The 16,285-nt window shown below is 55.3% G+C and overlaps 2 protein-coding genes across 7 annotated transcripts; both read left to right on the plus strand.

Moving 5' to 3' along the window:
• Window positions 1-290: 290 nt before the first annotated feature.
• Window positions 291-5,665, plus strand: Scamp3 (secretory carrier membrane protein 3). Its single transcript, XM_006976347.4, has 9 exons — window positions 291-491; window positions 834-911; window positions 2,139-2,267; window positions 2,349-2,469; window positions 3,571-3,699; window positions 4,025-4,184; window positions 4,287-4,388; window positions 4,807-4,924; window positions 5,201-5,665. The coding sequence occupies exons 1-9, from the start codon at window positions 426-428 to the stop codon at window positions 5,345-5,347; spliced, it is 1,050 nt and encodes a 349-aa protein (XP_006976409.1). The 5' UTR covers window positions 291-425; the 3' UTR covers window positions 5,348-5,665.
• Window positions 5,666-5,714: 49 nt separating this feature from the next.
• On the plus strand, window positions 5,715-11,924 carry Entrep3 (endosomal transmembrane epsin interactor 3). 6 transcript variants are annotated; one of them, XM_006976346.4, is made up of 12 exons: window positions 5,715-6,865; window positions 7,068-7,124; window positions 7,322-7,432; window positions 7,539-7,658; window positions 7,780-7,887; window positions 8,337-8,509; window positions 8,639-8,738; window positions 9,356-9,425; window positions 9,646-10,194; window positions 10,713-10,781; window positions 10,872-11,125; window positions 11,206-11,924. In XM_006976346.4, exons 1-12 carry the CDS (start codon window positions 6,620-6,622, stop codon window positions 11,377-11,379), a joined length of 2,031 nt encoding a protein of 676 aa, XP_006976408.1. In that variant the 5' UTR covers window positions 5,715-6,619; the 3' UTR covers window positions 11,380-11,924. The 6 variants fall into 6 exon arrangements, with proteins under 6 accessions (XP_006976408.1, XP_006976407.1, XP_076429815.1 ...); XM_006976345.4 differs by having other exon boundaries at window positions 6,058-6,865; window positions 8,334-8,509; XM_042279349.2 differs by having other exon boundaries at window positions 6,090-6,865; window positions 7,780-7,878; window positions 8,334-8,509.
• Window positions 11,925-16,285: the final 4,361 nt, after the last annotated feature.

The following is a 16,285-nucleotide window of genomic DNA, read 5'->3' on the forward strand; positions in this document are numbered from 1 at the left end:
GAGGACATGTGACCGTAGCATGAGGCTGTCTGTCCCTCGAATAGAGCCCGAAACCCATATAGAAAACTCGGTCTCCCGCCACTGGCCAGTGCAGGAATTTCCCATCAGTGCTGCTTGACGTGAGGCTCCCTGGGATAAGTAGTTCTTTCGGGCTAGAAGTCACGTGGGTGGAAGTGCGGGGCTAGGCTCCGGAGACTGGCTCAGTGTTATCACGTGAGGTCCTTCCCGCTTTAGTGTTTTTTTTTTACGCAGGCGCAGTTCGCTACTACTGCGGGAATCTTGGAGACTCTTCCGGTTGGCTCAGCCAATTGGCGCACAGAGAAGCGGGTGGACCGAGCGCACCGGAGGGAGTTTTCAGGGCCTCCGCCGCTGTGCTGCCGCGGCAGGGGCGTGGAGGGCAGGGGCGGCTGGGCTCAGTTGCAAGCATGGCTCAGAGCAGAGATGGCGAGAACCCATTCCCCGACCCCGGCGAGCTTGACAATCCCTTTCAGGTGACTTGCGCCGGCCTCTTGGGGCAGTCTTTTTTCCCAGTTCCATGGGGTCGGACTGCTATTCCCACTCGTGACACTTGACCCAGGGAAGGAGTGTCGCTACGTAGAGGTGACGGGAGCTCCAGACCAGTGAGCATTTGGGGGGCTAAGGGGAAGTGGGCTCCGCCGAGTGGGTAATGAGTGGGTTCTAGCAATGTAGGGTGGTGATGGACTTGAAGGCAAATGCTGGGGACGACGGCGTAGCACCGAGGGCTCAGTACTCGGAGCCACGAGTAGTTTCAGGAAGTTCCTAGGAATTCCCTTGGCACCGACTGCCCGCTGAGCCCAAGTCTCTGCCCTCAGGACCCGGCTGTGATCCAGCACCGACCCAACCAGCAGTATGCCACGCTTGATGTCTACAACCCTTTTGAGAACCGAGAGGTGAGCAATTGAAGGAACACAGAATAGTAGGGGAAGTGGGTGTGCCTTAAGCTCGGGGTGTCCATACTGGGTTGGTTGGTTTGTTTATATATGCAGCGAAAAGATGAAGTGCCGTGCTTTTTAACGCACCTAGAGACGCCATACAGTCAGGGCGACGGTGCCGTCTAGTTTTGATGAAAAGTCAGTCTAGGGAGGACCTTTGGTCTGTGGGAAGACTTACTTGAAGAGAATCGAGGTTGGGGCTAGCCAGGGTTGAGAAACCTGCTTAGGTGTGCAGTGAGAGCGCAAACTATCAGGAGCACTTGTAGAAACTGGTTATTAGAAGGAGTTCAAGGGGGGAGCTGTGGGGATGTCGCTCAGCTGGTGGGGTGCTTCCTATCAAGTGCACTACCCTGGATTGCTCCGCAGCACTCCATAGACAGTGTGGTGACACGGGTGTGTGGTGCTAGCACGTGACAGGTACCGGCAGGAGTGTGAGAAGTTGAGGGTCATCCTTGGCTAGTAGCAGGTTGTCCGGGGGGAGGGGGTGGCTCATTTGGGAAAGGCTCAGCTTGTTTCCTAGACTAACAAGCTGCGTTCAGTCCCCCAAGAACAATGTGATGCAGAAGAACGCAAGCTCCCACAGCTTGTCCTCTGACCTGCGCATCATACCACACACAAACTCACACACAATGAGTACACAGACGTCATTTTAAAAGTTGAAAAACTTGCCGGGCGTTGGTGGCGCACGCCTTTAATCCCAGCACTCGGGAGGCAGAGCCAGGTGGATCTCTGTGAGTTCAAGGCCAGCCTGGGCTACCAATTGAGCTCCAGGAAAGGCGCAAAGGTACACAGAGAAACCCTGTCTCGAAAAACCAAAAAAAAAAAAAAAAAAGGAAAAACTTGAGGTGATACGTGGATAAATGCTTTAGGTGGGGCTGAAGCATCGGATAGCAGGCTGTGGCCAGGCCTGCTACAGGTCCTGAAAGAGTTGTCCAACTTAAATTCATACGTGGCACAGGGCTGTCAATCCCAGTGCTTAGACTGAGGCAGGAGGATTGCAAGTCCTAGACCAGCCCAAATGCCTGTTGTTTCCAAAAGAAGACGAAACAACAAGGAGGTTCCTACCCTGTAGGAGAAGGGCTGCTGATGCGGGTGATGATTCCGGTTGCAGATGATGTCAAGCAGACTAGACCGTGGTGTCACAAGGGCCCCGTTGATCTCAAAGGCTTGTTTTGTTTCCACCAGCCCCCACCAGCCTATGAGCCTCCTGCTCCAGTCCCAGCCCCGCTGCCTCCACCTCCAGCTCCCTCTGTGCAGTCCTCGAGAAAGCTCAGCCCGACAGAACCCAAGAACTATGGCTCCTACAGCACTCAGGTAAGGGGTGTGCCGGGGCAAGGAAAGGAGCCGGGGCTGGGTGGGCCTGGACTCACATACGCCTCTGCGCATGCTCTGTAGGCTTCCGCTGCCGCAGCAGCCACCGCCGAACTACTCAAGAAGCAGGAGGAGCTCAACCGGAAGGCAGAGGAGTTGGACCGCCGCGAGCGGGAGCTGCAGCATGTGGCCCTGGGAGGCACAGGTAGCAAGTGGTCCTGGTCAGGGGGAGAAAGAAAGGGTGCTCGACAGTGTGGAAGGAACTGCAGAAACATCTTTTGTTTGGTTGGTTTTTTCTGTCAGGGTTTCTCTGCATCACTGTCCTAGCTGTCCTGGAACTCGCTCTGTAGCCCAGGCTGGCCTCAAACTCAGGGAGATCCTCCTGCCTCTGCCTTCTGGGATTAAAGTGCTGGGATTAAAGGCGTGCACCACCACCGCCCTGGGTCCATCAGTCAGATTGTTAAAACTGAGTTATAATTTAAGTTGGCGCTGCTTCTTAGCCATGGGCCCTTAAGCAGTTACATAATGGTTTTTTTTAAAGATTTACTTATAGTATTTTTTATTTTATGCGTATAAGTGTTTTGCCTGCATGTATGTAAGTGCATCCATATGTGTGCAGTGTCCATGGAGGCCAGAAGAGGGCAATAGACACACACCCCCATCACACCCCCACTCCCACCCCCCACCCCCGCTGGAGCTGGAGTTACATGCTGTTGTGAACCCCCATGTAGGGGTTGGGAACCAAACCCTGTGCCGGAGCAGCCAGTGCTCCTAACCACAGTGCCATCTCTCCAGCCCTTGGGTGATAATCTTAGAAATCCTACCACTCAACCATTTGGTACCACCCCCCGCCCCAGGGCCTTGTGCTTGCTAGGTAAGCACTCTACCGCTAAGCTAAATCTCCAACCCCATTTGGTACTTTACATCGAGCGCTTCGGTTTCCTATTTTCTAGAACCTTCTTCTCGTTTTGCAAAGCAGGAAACTGAGGGTTGAATAGAATCACCTAGGCAGAGTCCTTGGCGTGACCCTCAGATATTTCCAGTAACTGTTCGCTTACTAATTCCTTTTCTGTTCTTTGTTTTGTTTTGGACGAGTCGTTCTGTGTAGACCAGGCTGAGCTGGAACTTTCTGTCCTCCTGCCTCAGCCTCCTCAGTGTGGGGTGATAGGCGTGCTCTACCATGACTACTGTTTTCCACTCTGTTTCTTGGACCCATAACTGAGAGGCCTTAGCAGTGGAGGGGGTGTGGGTGTCCATTACTGATTTGCACTCATTTTTGAGGTCTTCCTCCTGTCCTTCCTTACAGCGCGACAGAACAACTGGCCTCCCCTCCCGTCTTTTTGCCCAGTTCAGCCTTGCTTTTTCCAGGACATCTCCATGGAGATCCCCCAAGAATTTCAGAAGACGGTATCCACCATGTACTACCTCTGGATGTGTGAGTGTGAGACGTCCTTGGGAGACGTTACAGATCCATCTGTTAAACGCCCCAGAGCACACTCTGACCTTTCTTCAAGAACCTTTGGCTTACTCTTCTCGTTGTGTGTGTTCTTAGGCCCCTTTCCCTCTGTCACCATCCAGAAATGGATTCTGAATTCTTGCCAATTTGTTTTCACGGAGATCATGTCTGATCTGTGGGGTTGATTCTCCAGGGCATGGGCCCAGCCTCTCGTGCTGCCCCCACACGGGGGAGGCATGTCTGAGAGGCCTCGTTGCACTCCAGCCAGCCCTTCACCCTGCCCCTCTGCCCCTCTGCCCCTCAGGCAGCACTCTGGCCCTTCTCCTGAACTTCCTCGCCTGCCTGGCCAGGTTCTGTGTGGACGCCAGCAGCGGCTCGGGCTTTGGACTGTCGCTGCTCTGGCTCCTCCTCTTCACCCCCTGCTCCTTTGTCTGCTGGTACCGCCCCATGTATAAGGCTTTCAGGTGAGTGGGGGGCGTGGAGGATCTGCCGTGGACCCCCAAGCCGCTCCTCCAACCCCAATCTTCTAACTCTCCCACGCTTTGCTTTTTTTTTTCTCTTTGCAGGAGTGACAGTTCATTCAATTTCTTCGTTTTTTTCTTCATTTTCTTCGTCCAGGATGTGTTCTTTGTCCTCCAGGCCATTGGCATCCCAGGGTGGGGCTTCAGGTGTGAGTTGCCCTCCGTCCTCCCCCCCCCTCCTCCCACTCCAGGCAGTTCAGTTAGAGGGTAGAGTTGTCGTATACCCACAAGCAAAAGGGCACGTGGGCCTTCTCCAGAGAGGATACTTGGCTAGAGACAGGCAGCAACTGAAAAGAGGTCTTCCTGAGGGAGGCCGTGGCATCCCAGAGGAAAGAAGGGAGCACTCTCAAGTGAGAAGATTCCCTTCTGAAGGAGGAGCCAGGAGAGTTAGGAGCTAAGGCTTCAGAAGTGAGTGAGAAAGGTGAAGAGAGTGGGCGGTAGGGACTGGTTCATCAGTGCTGCCATGCTGACAGAGGAGCACTGGCGGGCACACCCGGTGAACAGCGGGGGAGCAGCCCCCGCCCGCCCGGGAGGGCGGCCCCCTCACCAGCGCTCTCCCCCGCAGTGGCTGGGTCTCCGCCATCGTGGTGCTGAGAAACAACACAGTGGTGGCCGTCCTCATGCTCCTGGTCGCCCTGCTCTTCACCGGCGTCGCCGTGCTGGGAATTGTGATGCTGAAGCGGGTGAGGGACCGGGCGGGGGTTGGGGGTGGGGTTGATCATGAGTCCCCAGGGGCACAGAGTGGAACATTAGGAAGGAGCTGGGGCAGGACAGCCGAGGGGCGGGTTCTCAACTAATGGACTTGCTTGGGTGAGTGAATGTGCGCGTTTGGAGGGAGTGCCATCCCGGAAGGGAAGCCAGGGCAGCAGGCTGGTGAGTGGTGGTGTCAGCTCGGGGTGGGGTAGGAGGGACTTGCCCGCGTTGTAATGTCTTGTAATGTCTCCGCCATCTTCCTGCAGATCCATTCCTTGTACCGCCGAACGGGCGCCAGCTTCCAGAAAGCCCAGCAAGAATTTGCTGCTGGGGTCTTCTCCAACCCTGCGGTCCGAACTGCCGCTGCCAATGCAGCCGCGGGGGCTGCTGAAAATGCCTTCAGGGCCCCGTGACCGCCCCTGGGGTGTCCTGACCCTGCCACCTGTGCGAACTAAGATAGTCCCTGTCCCTGAAGTCTCTGGGATTCAGGGAGGGCATTGCTACTTAATGACTTCTGTGGGGCTCTTAATTCCACAGCCATGAGGCCAAGCCCGACTCAGTGTGGGTGTGGGAGCCCACTGTGACTCAGTCATCACCTGCCTTGGTCCCCCATCTGACACACCGCCGCCGCCTCTCACATACCCCAAGCCCAGTTCCCCTGCTGTGCCAAGGATGTCTCTTCCGTTATTTAAATTAAAAAAGGAAAAAAAAAAAAGTGTAACTGAAACTTACCCATTTCCTGGATCTTTACTGGAGATTAGGACTTTTGAAAGTGTCACAGGGGGACTGGAGAGGAAAGTGTCTACAGGAGAGGTTGCACTCAACAAACGGGGTGGGATGACGGGAGGCCTGCGACACGGGGAGCCCCAGCCCATCAGTTTGCCACCCCTCCCCATTGATGATGGGCAGTCAGCCACCTCTGCGGAGAACTCTGCATCCTGGGAACCTGAAGTGTTTGTAGGGCGAAAATGGGCACAGAAATGATCCTTGACCAGCCAGGCTTCAGGACGAGGCCAGGGTTGGAGGAGGGCCTCTTCCCTATCTCCTCCCCTCGCCAGGGTTGCTTTCGGACTACAGCTCCCGGGATGCATTGCAGCAGCCACCACACCCCTCCTCCGCCCCACGCACCATCCCCCACCCTCCCACCCCGCCTCTAGAGCCTGACCTGCTGCAGCTGGAGGAGCTAGGGGAGCAGAGCGTGGTGGGGAGGGGAGCGGGCCCCGCGACCCCGGAGACAGTTCCCGCGGCCTCTCCCCACCAGGCGGCCCCGGATCACCAAAGGCACCTCTAGTCCCTGCATGCAGACCTTCCTCCTCCTCTGTAGACTTTGCATCCCTCTTTGCCCTCCCCACCCTTCCCTGGGCTCCGGAACGCTACTCTTGTCTTCAGTCTGGGATCAGCCCTTCTCGGCACCCCTCTTCATTAAGGAAATGCAATGAGCCGGTGCCCTCGCGTCCTCATCGCCGCCCCGGGCACGGTACCCATCTGGTGGTGGGGAGGGAGCCCCTCACCGTCCCTTGGTGACGCCCCTCCTTTGGGCCTTCCTCCAGCTGGCGTCCCTGGGCGATGCCCCAGAGGACCTAGCCAGGAGGTGGGCTTTAGAGCGAGGGCGCTGGCGAGGATAAAGAACGGGGCTCTGGGCGCCTCTGAGATGCTCCCAAGTACCAAGGGGGACCGAGCGAGGTATGGGCAACCGGGCGGCAGGCATGATGCCCTCGCCTAGTGACTCCAGCCGCTCGCTGACCAGCCGGCCCAGTACCCGGGGCCTTACCCATCTCCGCCTCCACCGACCCTGGCTGCAGGCCCTGCTCACGCTGGGGCTGGCCCAGGTGCTCTTGGGCATCCTGGTGGTAACCTTCAGCATGGTGGCCTCCTCTGTCACCACCACCGAGAGCATCAAGAGGTCCTGCCCGTCTTGGGCTGGGTTCTCGGTGAGTTGGGTAAAGAGTGCACAGTAGTGGGGTGGGAGACGCTGCTCAGGCCCCACCCCCCCTCACCTGCAAGCCGACACGCTTGTTTTTCCTTCCTCTCCGGGTCCCGTCCCTCCTTGCGGGGCTGGGTGCATCCTGTGGCGAGGGGCTCACTCAGGTGCTTCCCCGCCAGGCTAAGCTTGTACCCACTCTGTGTCCCTAGCTGGCGTTCTCCGGGTTGGTTGGCATTGTGTCCTGGAAGCGTCCATTCACTCTGGTGGTAGGTGCCAAGGCCCCACTGGGAGGCAGGTGCCCAACACCAGAGGGGATACCCTTCATGCCCTCAGGAAGGGAATTGGTTTTCCAGTTGGTGCTAGGCCGGCAGAAGGTGTCTCCTAGGAAAAGAGGGTGCCTCGTTCTGTGGAAGAGGAGTTCTGGGCAAGGTCCCAGCCCTGAGGTGACATCCTCTTCCCCCAGATCTCGTTCTTCTCCTTGCTTTCGGTGCTCTGTGTCATGCTCAGCATGGCTGGCTCTGTTCTCTCCTGTAAGAATGCCCAGCTGGCTCGGGACTTCCGAGAATGCTCCATGGTGAGATCTGAGGGGGGAGGCCTAGAAAGGGCTGGCTAGGGGAGGTGTGGGGGACCCCTGAGTTCGCTCTGATGCAGGCTGCCTTGCCCTTTCCACTCCCACGCAGGAAGGGAAGGTCTGTGTGTGCTGCCCCCCTGTTCCTCTGCACAGACCCTGCCCACAGTGGGGCCAGGAGCTGAAAGTCGCCCTTAACTCCACCTGTGACGAAGCACGAGGGGCCCTCAAGGTGAACACGCGCACCCCCCCCATCCCTGCCTCCTCTCTGGGGGTTCCCCAAGGCTCCAATGTGTGGGGCTGACCCCTCCCAGGCCCTGTACTCCTCACGGCCGTTGTCTTTCCTTCTCCAGAACTTGCTCTTCAGTGTCTGTGGCCTGACTATTTGTGCCGCAATTATCTGTACCCTCTCCGCTCTTGTCTGCTGTGTCCAGATCTTCTCCCTGGATCTGGTACATATGGTGAGAAGGAGGCAAGGCCCAAGCCCACGGGGCTGGTGGCAGGCAGCAGGGGTGTGGGCCAGGACTGGGCTCGCAAAGCAGTAGCTACAGGTCTGGGTTTCGAGCTGGGGGCTCTGGGTCACCTGAGGATATTTATTACCGGAGATGTGTAGGGCCAAAGGGAGTGAGGAGGACTGGGTGGGGTGAGATCCAGAAGGTCCCAGATGGAAGGAGGGGTAAAGGATGGACAGTCCTGTGGTGACAGCGAGCAGGTGGTAATTATGGATGGATGTGAAACTAAAAGAGAGACTGGCGGGTAGAGCCAGAGCTGGAGGTACCGAGTGGGCACAGGTTGAAGAAGCAACTGGGTGTGGTTCTGAAGGCTTGGAACTGATCTTCCTAGTGGCGTTAGGACCATAAAAATAGCAGAAAGGGAAGAAATTCGAAACCAGGCTTTTGCTCCCCAGCAGCTGGCCCCTGAACGCTCAGTCTCAGGCCCTCTGGGGCCCCTGGCTTGCACGTCGTCGCCTCCAGCCCCTCTCCTCCACACCATGCTGGACCTGGAGGAATTTGTCCCACCTGTGCCCCCCCCACCCTACTATCCTCCAGAGTACACCTGCAGTTCAGAGACAGACGCACAGAGGTAAGGCTGGGTGAGGTCTTGCTGGGGACCCGAGGAAGAGGACTGGGGCCGGGCCTGGACTGGTGGGGAGGCATAGACGTGGAGTAGGAGCTATTTTCCAGGCCCTGATCCTCTCCCTCATCCTGCCAGCATCACGTATAATGGCTCCATGGATAGCCCAGTGCCCTTGTACCCTACTGATTGCCCTCCTTCTTACGAGGCCGTCATGGGGCTACGGAGAGACAGCCAGGTGAGGAGAGGGCTGGGTGCAGCTGGGAGCAGCGGATGGAGCCTGGAAAGCTGCTTGATTAGGGATGCCAACAGTTCCCATGATCTCTGTAGCCCACCCACTTCATCTTTGATCTGCCCTAGAGCTGCTGAGGTGGGTGGGAGATGAACTAGTGTTCCTCTGTTAAAGATGTGCTGCTGGGTAGGATGGTTCACGCCTGTAATCCCAGCACTGGAGAGGCAGAAGCAGCAAGCGCCACAAGATCGAGGGCAACCTGGTCTACTTAGAGAGTTCTAGGCCAACCAGGGCTTCAGTGACCTTGTCTCAGAAGATCAAGACAAGGAAACTAATGGCCTCATAAGTGACTCATGCAAAGCCAACTGTCTGTCGTGGCATATGCCTATCAACATAGCACTTGGGAAGTGGAGGAAGGAGGATTGAGTTCAAAGGCTAGCCTAGGCTACTCAGTAAACCCTGTCTCAAAAAACCAACCAACCAACCAACCAACCAACCAAAATCAGCTAACTCATACAGAGTGACGAAGCTGGTCTAGACTCTAGTCTCCAGAGCTCTTTCCAGTGCATGGGATGGTCATGCCAGTGTGAAGGGCTGGACTTTCCATCCTGTGTCTTCTGCAGGCCACTCTGTTTGATCCTCAGCTGCATGATGGCTCCTGTGTCTGTGAGCGGGTGGCCTCCATTGTAGATGGTGAGCAGAGTCGGGCTGGAGGGGACCAGGGCAGGGTGGGGCCCTAAGGAGGGGAAAACAAGCCTTGAGCTCAGCTGATGGTTTGGAGATGGAGCCTGTGGCTTCTTAGAACCCTGGGCCTGTCTGTCTCCTTGAGGATCAAGCTGGAGTCAGACGGGCTCATGAAGAGCAGGTGCCCTCCTGCAGCCCTGCCTAGCGCTTGCTCCCTTGCCACCCACAGTGTCCATGGACAGCGGGTCCCTGGTGTTATCGGCCATCGGCGACCTCCCGGGGGGCTCCAGCCCCTCAGAAGACTCATGCCTGCTGGAACTCCAGGGCTCTGTGCGCTCCGTCGATTACGTGCTCTTCCGCTCCATCCAGCGCAGCCGGGCAGGCTACTGCCTTAGCCTGGACTGCGGCCTGCGGGGCCCCTTCGAAGACAGCCCCCTGCCGCGGCGGCCCCCACGGGCTGCCCGCTCCTATTCCTGCTCAGCCCCTGAAGCCCCACCCCCGCTGGGTGCCCCCACGGCCGCGCGCAGTTGCCACCGGCTCGAGGGCTGGCCGCCCTGGGTGGGACCGTGCTTCCCGGAGCTGAGGCGGCGGGTCCCCAGAGGAGGCAGCCGCTCAGCTGCACCCCCTCCTGCCCGAGCCCCAACTCGACGCTTCAGCGATAGCTCAGGTTCCCTCACCCCGCCCGGGCACCGGCCTCCTCACCGGTCACCCCCGCCGCCACTGCTGCTGCCCAGGTCTCACAGCGACCCAGGCATCACCACCACCTCCAGCGACACTGGTGAGCCGCGCACCCTCCCCTGATTCAGGGAAGGGTAACCGCTAGGATGGGGACCCTGGGAGGTTCCTGAGGGCGGAAGAAGGTGATGTCCTCCTGCCGTGCCCTTCCTGAGGACTCACCTCCGAGGGACGGAGCCCTCGAGGCTAACCAGGAGGAGGAAGGACTTGGTTCGGGAAACCATTTCCACAGCGCCTAAGCCTGGGCTGCATAACCGCTCGGGTATAGAAACAGATCAACCCACGTAGTTCAGGGTCACACAGGAAGTGCCCCCATCCCATCTGGGGACCCTAGACAGAGCTGGGGGGCGGGGCACAGCAGTGAAGGGCAGCCCTGGCGATCCCAGCTTCCTGCGTTACGCCGTCCAGTGGGCAGAAGTGATTGCCCCTTGAACGGTGATGGAGTGCAGGACCAGGAGAATGCCCTTGCGCCTGGGCGCTCACGGGATGGTAGGGGGTGCCTGGGAGGAGGGGTGTGTTCATGTAGCACTCACGCCCGTCCTTTTTTTCCCCTCTCCCCAGCTGACTTCAGGGACCTTTATACCAAAGTGCTTGAGGAAGAAGCTGCCTCCATCTCCTCTGCAGACACAGGTCAGGCGCGTGGCGGGCGGCTGGAGGGTGTGGCCCCCCGGGTGGCCTGCACACATTCCCCCCGCTCACTCTTCTTCCTCCTCTCTGCAGGGCTCTGCTCTGAAGCCTGCCTTTTCCGCCTGGCCCGCTGCCCTTCCCCCAAGCTGCTGCGTGCCCGCTCGGCTGAGAAACGCCGCCCAGTGCCCACCTTCCAGAAGGTTCCCCTGCCTTCAGGTCCAGCGCCTGCCCACTCTCTAGGGGACCTGAAAGGAAGCTGGCCAGGCCGAGGCCTGGTCACTCGTTTCCTCCAGCTGTCCAGGAAGTCCCCGGATCCCGCCGGGACTGCAGCCCATGGCCATAAGCAGGTATGCGTGAGAGGAGCCAGGAGACATCCCTGCGCCTTAGGTGGGCCCGGACCCATGCCCTCTTCTGTGTCCCCTTCCAGGTGCGCAGGAACCCGTGGGGACGGCCAGGTCGGGAGAGCCTCCACCTACGCAGCTGTGGAGATTTGAGCTCCGGCTCCTCCCTGAGGCGACTCCTCTCCGGCCGCCGGCTGGAGCAAGGCGTCCGCCCACACAGCCTCAGCCTCAATGGAGGCAGCCGAGAGACTGGGTTCTGATTCGGGCTTGTCCCAACGAACAGATCCGGATGAAGGCTGGAGGCACGGGCATCAGCCGGTGGGGACCGGCAGCCCTGTGTCCTGGCTGGCTCAAAAAGAACCCCGCTGTATACCCTCCCGAGGCGTCCCTTGCCTGCCTGCCTTTGGGGGCTCCGCTGCTTGCCTCTGTCCCTCTGGACGGCAGAGCTTCTGCCCTGGGCTGCATGGGTGTTGAAGCTGTGTGGGAGGAGACGCCTCCCCGCTGACAGCGTAGATGGAAGAACCATAGTAAACGCCCCCAGCATGAGCGTGCCTCTTTCTGGTAGTCCGTGGCACTGTATGGGGGCAAAGGGATGAGTGTTTGAGATCAGGTTGATTTGTGCCTTGACATGTGGTGGTAGGCGGGCAAGAAGAGACAGGAATCTAGGTGGCTTTGGGCTCTGCCACCTCCTGCTGCATGACCTCGGGCAAGTTAGTTAACCTTAATTGCCTGACCTGTGAAACATTGTGAACGTGAATGTTTGTAACCCTGAGTAAGCCTTCAATAAATTTCAGTTTCTCCCGTCTCTCTTGGACTGTTCTGTAGTTTAAGCAGACTTGGAGTTTATTAAAGACATTTTAACGTAGAGGGTTTTTTTTTTCTTGGTTTGTTTTGTTTTGTTTTAGGCAAGGTTTCTTTATATAGCCTTGGCAGCCCTGAAACTCACTGTGTAGACCAGGCTGACCTTGAACTCACGGAGATTGCCCGCCTCTGCCTCCCAAGTGCTGGGATTAAAGGTGTGTACCACCATGCCTAGTTAGCATAGATCTTAAACACAGAAGTTAATACAGGGATGCTCAGGGAAGTAAGGGAGGGCTGCATAGACTGCTGGTGGTTAAGAGCACTGGCTGATTAGTAGTAGCAGGCCAGAATTCAACTCCTAGCAGCCACGTATCAGCTAGTAATCATCTGTAGCTCTATTCTTCGGGGCCTCATGCCCTCTAGTTTCCTTGGGCATCAAGCATGGTACACATACTTGTGATATTTTATTTGTATGTTAATCAAGTTTGCCTGGAGATCAGAGGTCATAGCCAGCCATAAACAAAAGTCAGGCGGTGGTAGCACACGCCCTTAATCCAATCACATGTCAGGCAGAGTCTCTGTGCGTTCAAGGACACAGCCTTTAACCCCAGTGCCAACCATAGAGACCTGGAGCTCTGTACAGACAGGCAGTGTGGCTGGGCTAAGAGCCAATGAGAAGGCAGAACAGCAAGGCAATAAAGGCACAGGTTAGACAGGAAGAAGCTGGTTCTCTTGGGAAGCTTCAGCGGCGAGGTGAGCTAAGGTTAGCTGGTGGCTTTCATACCTGTATGTGGCTCTGCATTTCTTATTTAAAAAGACTGTTTAGAAATTCATCTACACATACTTACATGAAGGCAAAACATAGTTTCTTTGAAGAGCTGGGCAGCGGTGGCACACGCTTTTAATCCCAGCACTCAGGAGGTAGAGGCAGGCAGATCTCTGAGTTCGAGGCCAGCGTGGTGTACAGAGCAAGTTCCAGGATAGCTAGGGCTATATGGAGAAACTCTTGCCTTGAAAAACCAAAAATAAAAAGGTTTCTTTAAAAATACAGTAAGATATCCCTATGTGTGGTGTGAGTTTCTCAGGAGAGCTACTCTCGGACTCTTGCTTTTCATGCCCAGCAATATCTATGCTCCATTTAAGAACACTCAAGGTATATTTGCAGAAACCATTTTGTATCTCTATTCTTTTTTTTTTTCTTCGAGGGGATTCTTTTTTGTTGGTTGTTTTGAGAGACAGGGTCTCATGTTGCCCAGAAGGATCTCAGAGTTACTGTGTGGCTAAGGATGACTTTGAATTTTGTTTTGTAGAATCACTTTGTGTGTGTGTGTGTGTGTGTGTGTGTGTGTGTGTGTGTGTGTGCGCATGTGCACACACATGTGGTGGTATATGGGCATGTACACCACAGCATAAGTGTGGGTGGGTTCTGGGAACTCTAACTTGCAGGAGGCCGTGGGAGTATACAGCAAGTGACACCTAGTGTTTAACAGGTGGACCCACCAATACAGCCGTGGGGTGTACGTGTGTGTATTTAAATATATGGGTACTTTGCCTGCATGTATGTCTGGGCACCACTTGCGTGCCAAGTGTACTTGGAGGGCAGAAGAGGGATCAGACCCTTTGGAATTGGAGTTACAGAGGATCATGAACTACCATGTGGGTGCTGGGAGTAGAACCTAGGTCTTCTAGGAGAGCAGTCAGTGCTTCTAACCACTGAGCCATCTCTCCAGCCTACTGTGTTTCTTTCTTTTTTAAAAATTACCTTATTCCCAGCCCCTTCTCGTGTGTGTGTGTGTGTGTGTGTGTGTGTGTGTGTGTGTGTGTGTGTGTGTGTTTACCACAATCATGTATATGTGGAGGTCAGAGGACAATTTACACTAGTCTTTTCTCACCTTCCATCACTAAAGGTCAGTAGGCTTGGCCATCTTGACCCTCTGAACCATCTCCTGGGGATGTGACTCAGTGGTGACAGGTTTAAAAGATCTGGAGTTGGCCAGGCGGTGGTGTGCAACACGAATTCCAATAGGTCAGAGAGACAAAGAAACAGACCACAGCCACGTCTTACCTCTAGGACTCCTCAGCCCGAAAAAGCTTCAGTTCTTGTCTCCTCACGCCTTTTATATCTTTCTCTGCCCAGCCATCACTTCCTTCTTAGTGCTAGGATTAAAGGTGTGCGCCACCACTGCCTGACCTCTATGCTTAATCTGGTAGTTTGTTCTGTCCTCTGATCTTCAGGCAGATTTTATTAGGGTACACAATATATCACCACAGTGGTGTCACATGTCTTTAATCCCAGCACTCGGGATGCAGAGGCAGGTGGATCTCTGTGAGTTTGAGGACAGCCAAAGCTATACAAAGAAATCCTTTCTGGAAAAAAAACAACAAAAAACCTGAATAAATAAATAACTCTGGAGTTGGAGAATTTGCTCAGTGGTTAAGAACTCTGGGTGCTCTTCCAGAGGATCTGAGTTCGATTCCAGCACTCACAAGGCAGCTCACAACTGTCAGTAACTCCAGTTCCAGGAGATCTGATGCCCTTTTCTGGTCTTTGCAGGCTCCTGCGTGTTCGTGGTGCACACACATAAATACAGGAAAACACACACACAATAAATCCTTTTTTTTTTAATTATTTTAAGCCTAGGTATGTAGTTCAGTGTTGGAGTGCTTGTTAAGCATTTGAGGCCCCAGGTCAATCCCCCGTGAAGCAAATAAAACAAAAACCACTATTATTATTTAAAGATTTATTTATTTACTGTGTATACAGCATGTATGACTGCAGGCCAGAAGAGGGCACCAGATCTCGTTATAGATGGTTGTGAGCCACCATGTGGTTGCTGGGAACTGAACTCAGGACCTCTGGAAGAGCAGTCAGTGCTCTTAACTGCTGAGCCATCTCTCCAGCCCAACATTTATTATTATTATTATTATATTATTGACAGAGACTCTCGACATAGGTATGACTGTCCTAGAACTCACTGTGTAGACCAGACTGGGCTCAAACATACAGAGATCTGTCTATTTCTGCCTCACTAGTGCTGAGATTCAAAGTGCGAGCCACCATACCCAGCTTTAAGATGTTTTTGTTTTGTTTTTTTGAGACAGGGTTTCTTGTTTGGCCTTGCTGTCGTGGACTCTCTCTGCAGACCAGGCTGGCCTTGAAGTCTCAGAGATCTGCTTGCCTCTACCTCCCGGTGTGGGTAGGTTGGGATTAAAGTTGTGCACCACCAACACCCAGCTAAGATGTATTTTTATTATGTGTATATTCACTTGAGTCCTGGTATCCCCTGGAGCCAGAGTTATAGGTTGTTGTGAGACACTGAATGTCAATAATACAAACTCTACCAGGTCCTCTAGAAGAGCAAGGAGTACTCTCAACCACTGAACCATCTCTCCAGAACTAGCTTTTTTTTTTAAAATACAGTGTCTCATACCATAGAACATAAGCTCCAGATCAGGGATTTGCTCACTGAACCTAACACAGTGTATCTATCTTCAACTAACGCTAGTATACCCGTCATGGTGGCTCACACCTGTAATCTCACAGCACTTGAGAGGCTGAGGCAGGACTGACGCGGGTTCAAGGCTAGGATAGGGTAGGTACCCCTCAACCCACCCCCAAAAAACCCGTTCATTATCAAAGTGGCAGCGAAAGGACAATGTAAACAGTTTTAGGCTCCTACCACTGTGGGAGCAACGAGATGCCCTCCAGGAATGGGGAAAGGAAGCGGCTCTGCCCAGAGATGGCGTCAGGCTGCAAGGCCTCTTGAATAATTCACTATCATAACAGTGTAGCCTCAGGAAGGGTTGGGATGCAGCCAGGACAACAAAAAGAAGTGGGAGGTGAAGCGTGCCCCACAGGGCAATTTCTGGAGACTAGATATTTCCTATGCCAAGGCTCTTTAAGGAGTAGATTCAGGAATCTTGATCCGCTTCCCTGGGATGCGCTCAATGACCCAATCGCCCCCCGACGGCCCACTGCAACGCATTAGCAGCTTGCAGCCATGCAGACACGGCGGCGCATGCGCCACCCTCGCCTCACCGCACGATCCTTGCTGCAGTGCACAGAGTCTACACGGCAGACCAAGAACAAATTTAGGCTTCACGTGGGCTACGCACGTCAGACAGACAACTCTGCCCTAGGAGGACCAATGAAAACGAAGAGAGAGCCTGGGACCCCACCTTCTGACAAACCTCAACCTCCTGCTCCAGACCGAAGCCATCGCCTTGAGTCTGGCGCCTGCGCATTTCGGCACTGCAGCTCTTCCCGCGCAGGCTCTGCGGGGCACACCCCTCGCGCCCCGCCCACGCCCACGCCCTGCCCCCTCCTGGGGCTCCGGCCTGGCTCCGCCTCCGGTCTCCTGACTG

This window comes from Peromyscus maniculatus, chromosome 6 (assembly GCF_049852395.1).
Source record: "Peromyscus maniculatus bairdii isolate BWxNUB_F1_BW_parent chromosome 6, HU_Pman_BW_mat_3.1, whole genome shotgun sequence".
Classification (NCBI taxonomy): Eukaryota; Metazoa; Chordata; class Mammalia; order Rodentia; family Cricetidae; genus Peromyscus; species Peromyscus maniculatus.

Excerpts from the sequence above, each read along its gene's own strand:
- Entrep3 (XM_006976345.4), top strand. The coding sequence starts at position 6,620 with ATGGGCAACCGGGCGGCAGGCATGATGCCCTCGCCTAGTGACTCCAGC. Across the intron at positions 7,888-8,333 it reads CCCTGGATCTGGTACATATG|CAGCTGGCCCCTGAACGCTC; the intron begins GTGAGAAGGAGG and ends TTTGCTCCCCAG. Across the intron at positions 9,426-9,645 it reads GGTGGCCTCCATTGTAGATG|TGTCCATGGACAGCGGGTCC; the intron begins GTGAGCAGAGTC and ends TGCCACCCACAG.
- Scamp3 (XM_006976347.4), top strand. The coding sequence starts at position 426 with ATGGCTCAGAGCAGAGATGGCGAGAACCCATTCCCCGACCCCGGCGAG. Across the intron at positions 492-833 it reads AGCTTGACAATCCCTTTCAG|GACCCGGCTGTGATCCAGCA; the intron begins GTGACTTGCGCC and ends CTCTGCCCTCAG. Across the intron at positions 2,470-3,570 it reads TGTGGCCCTGGGAGGCACAG|CGCGACAGAACAACTGGCCT; the intron begins GTAGCAAGTGGT and ends CCTTCCTTACAG.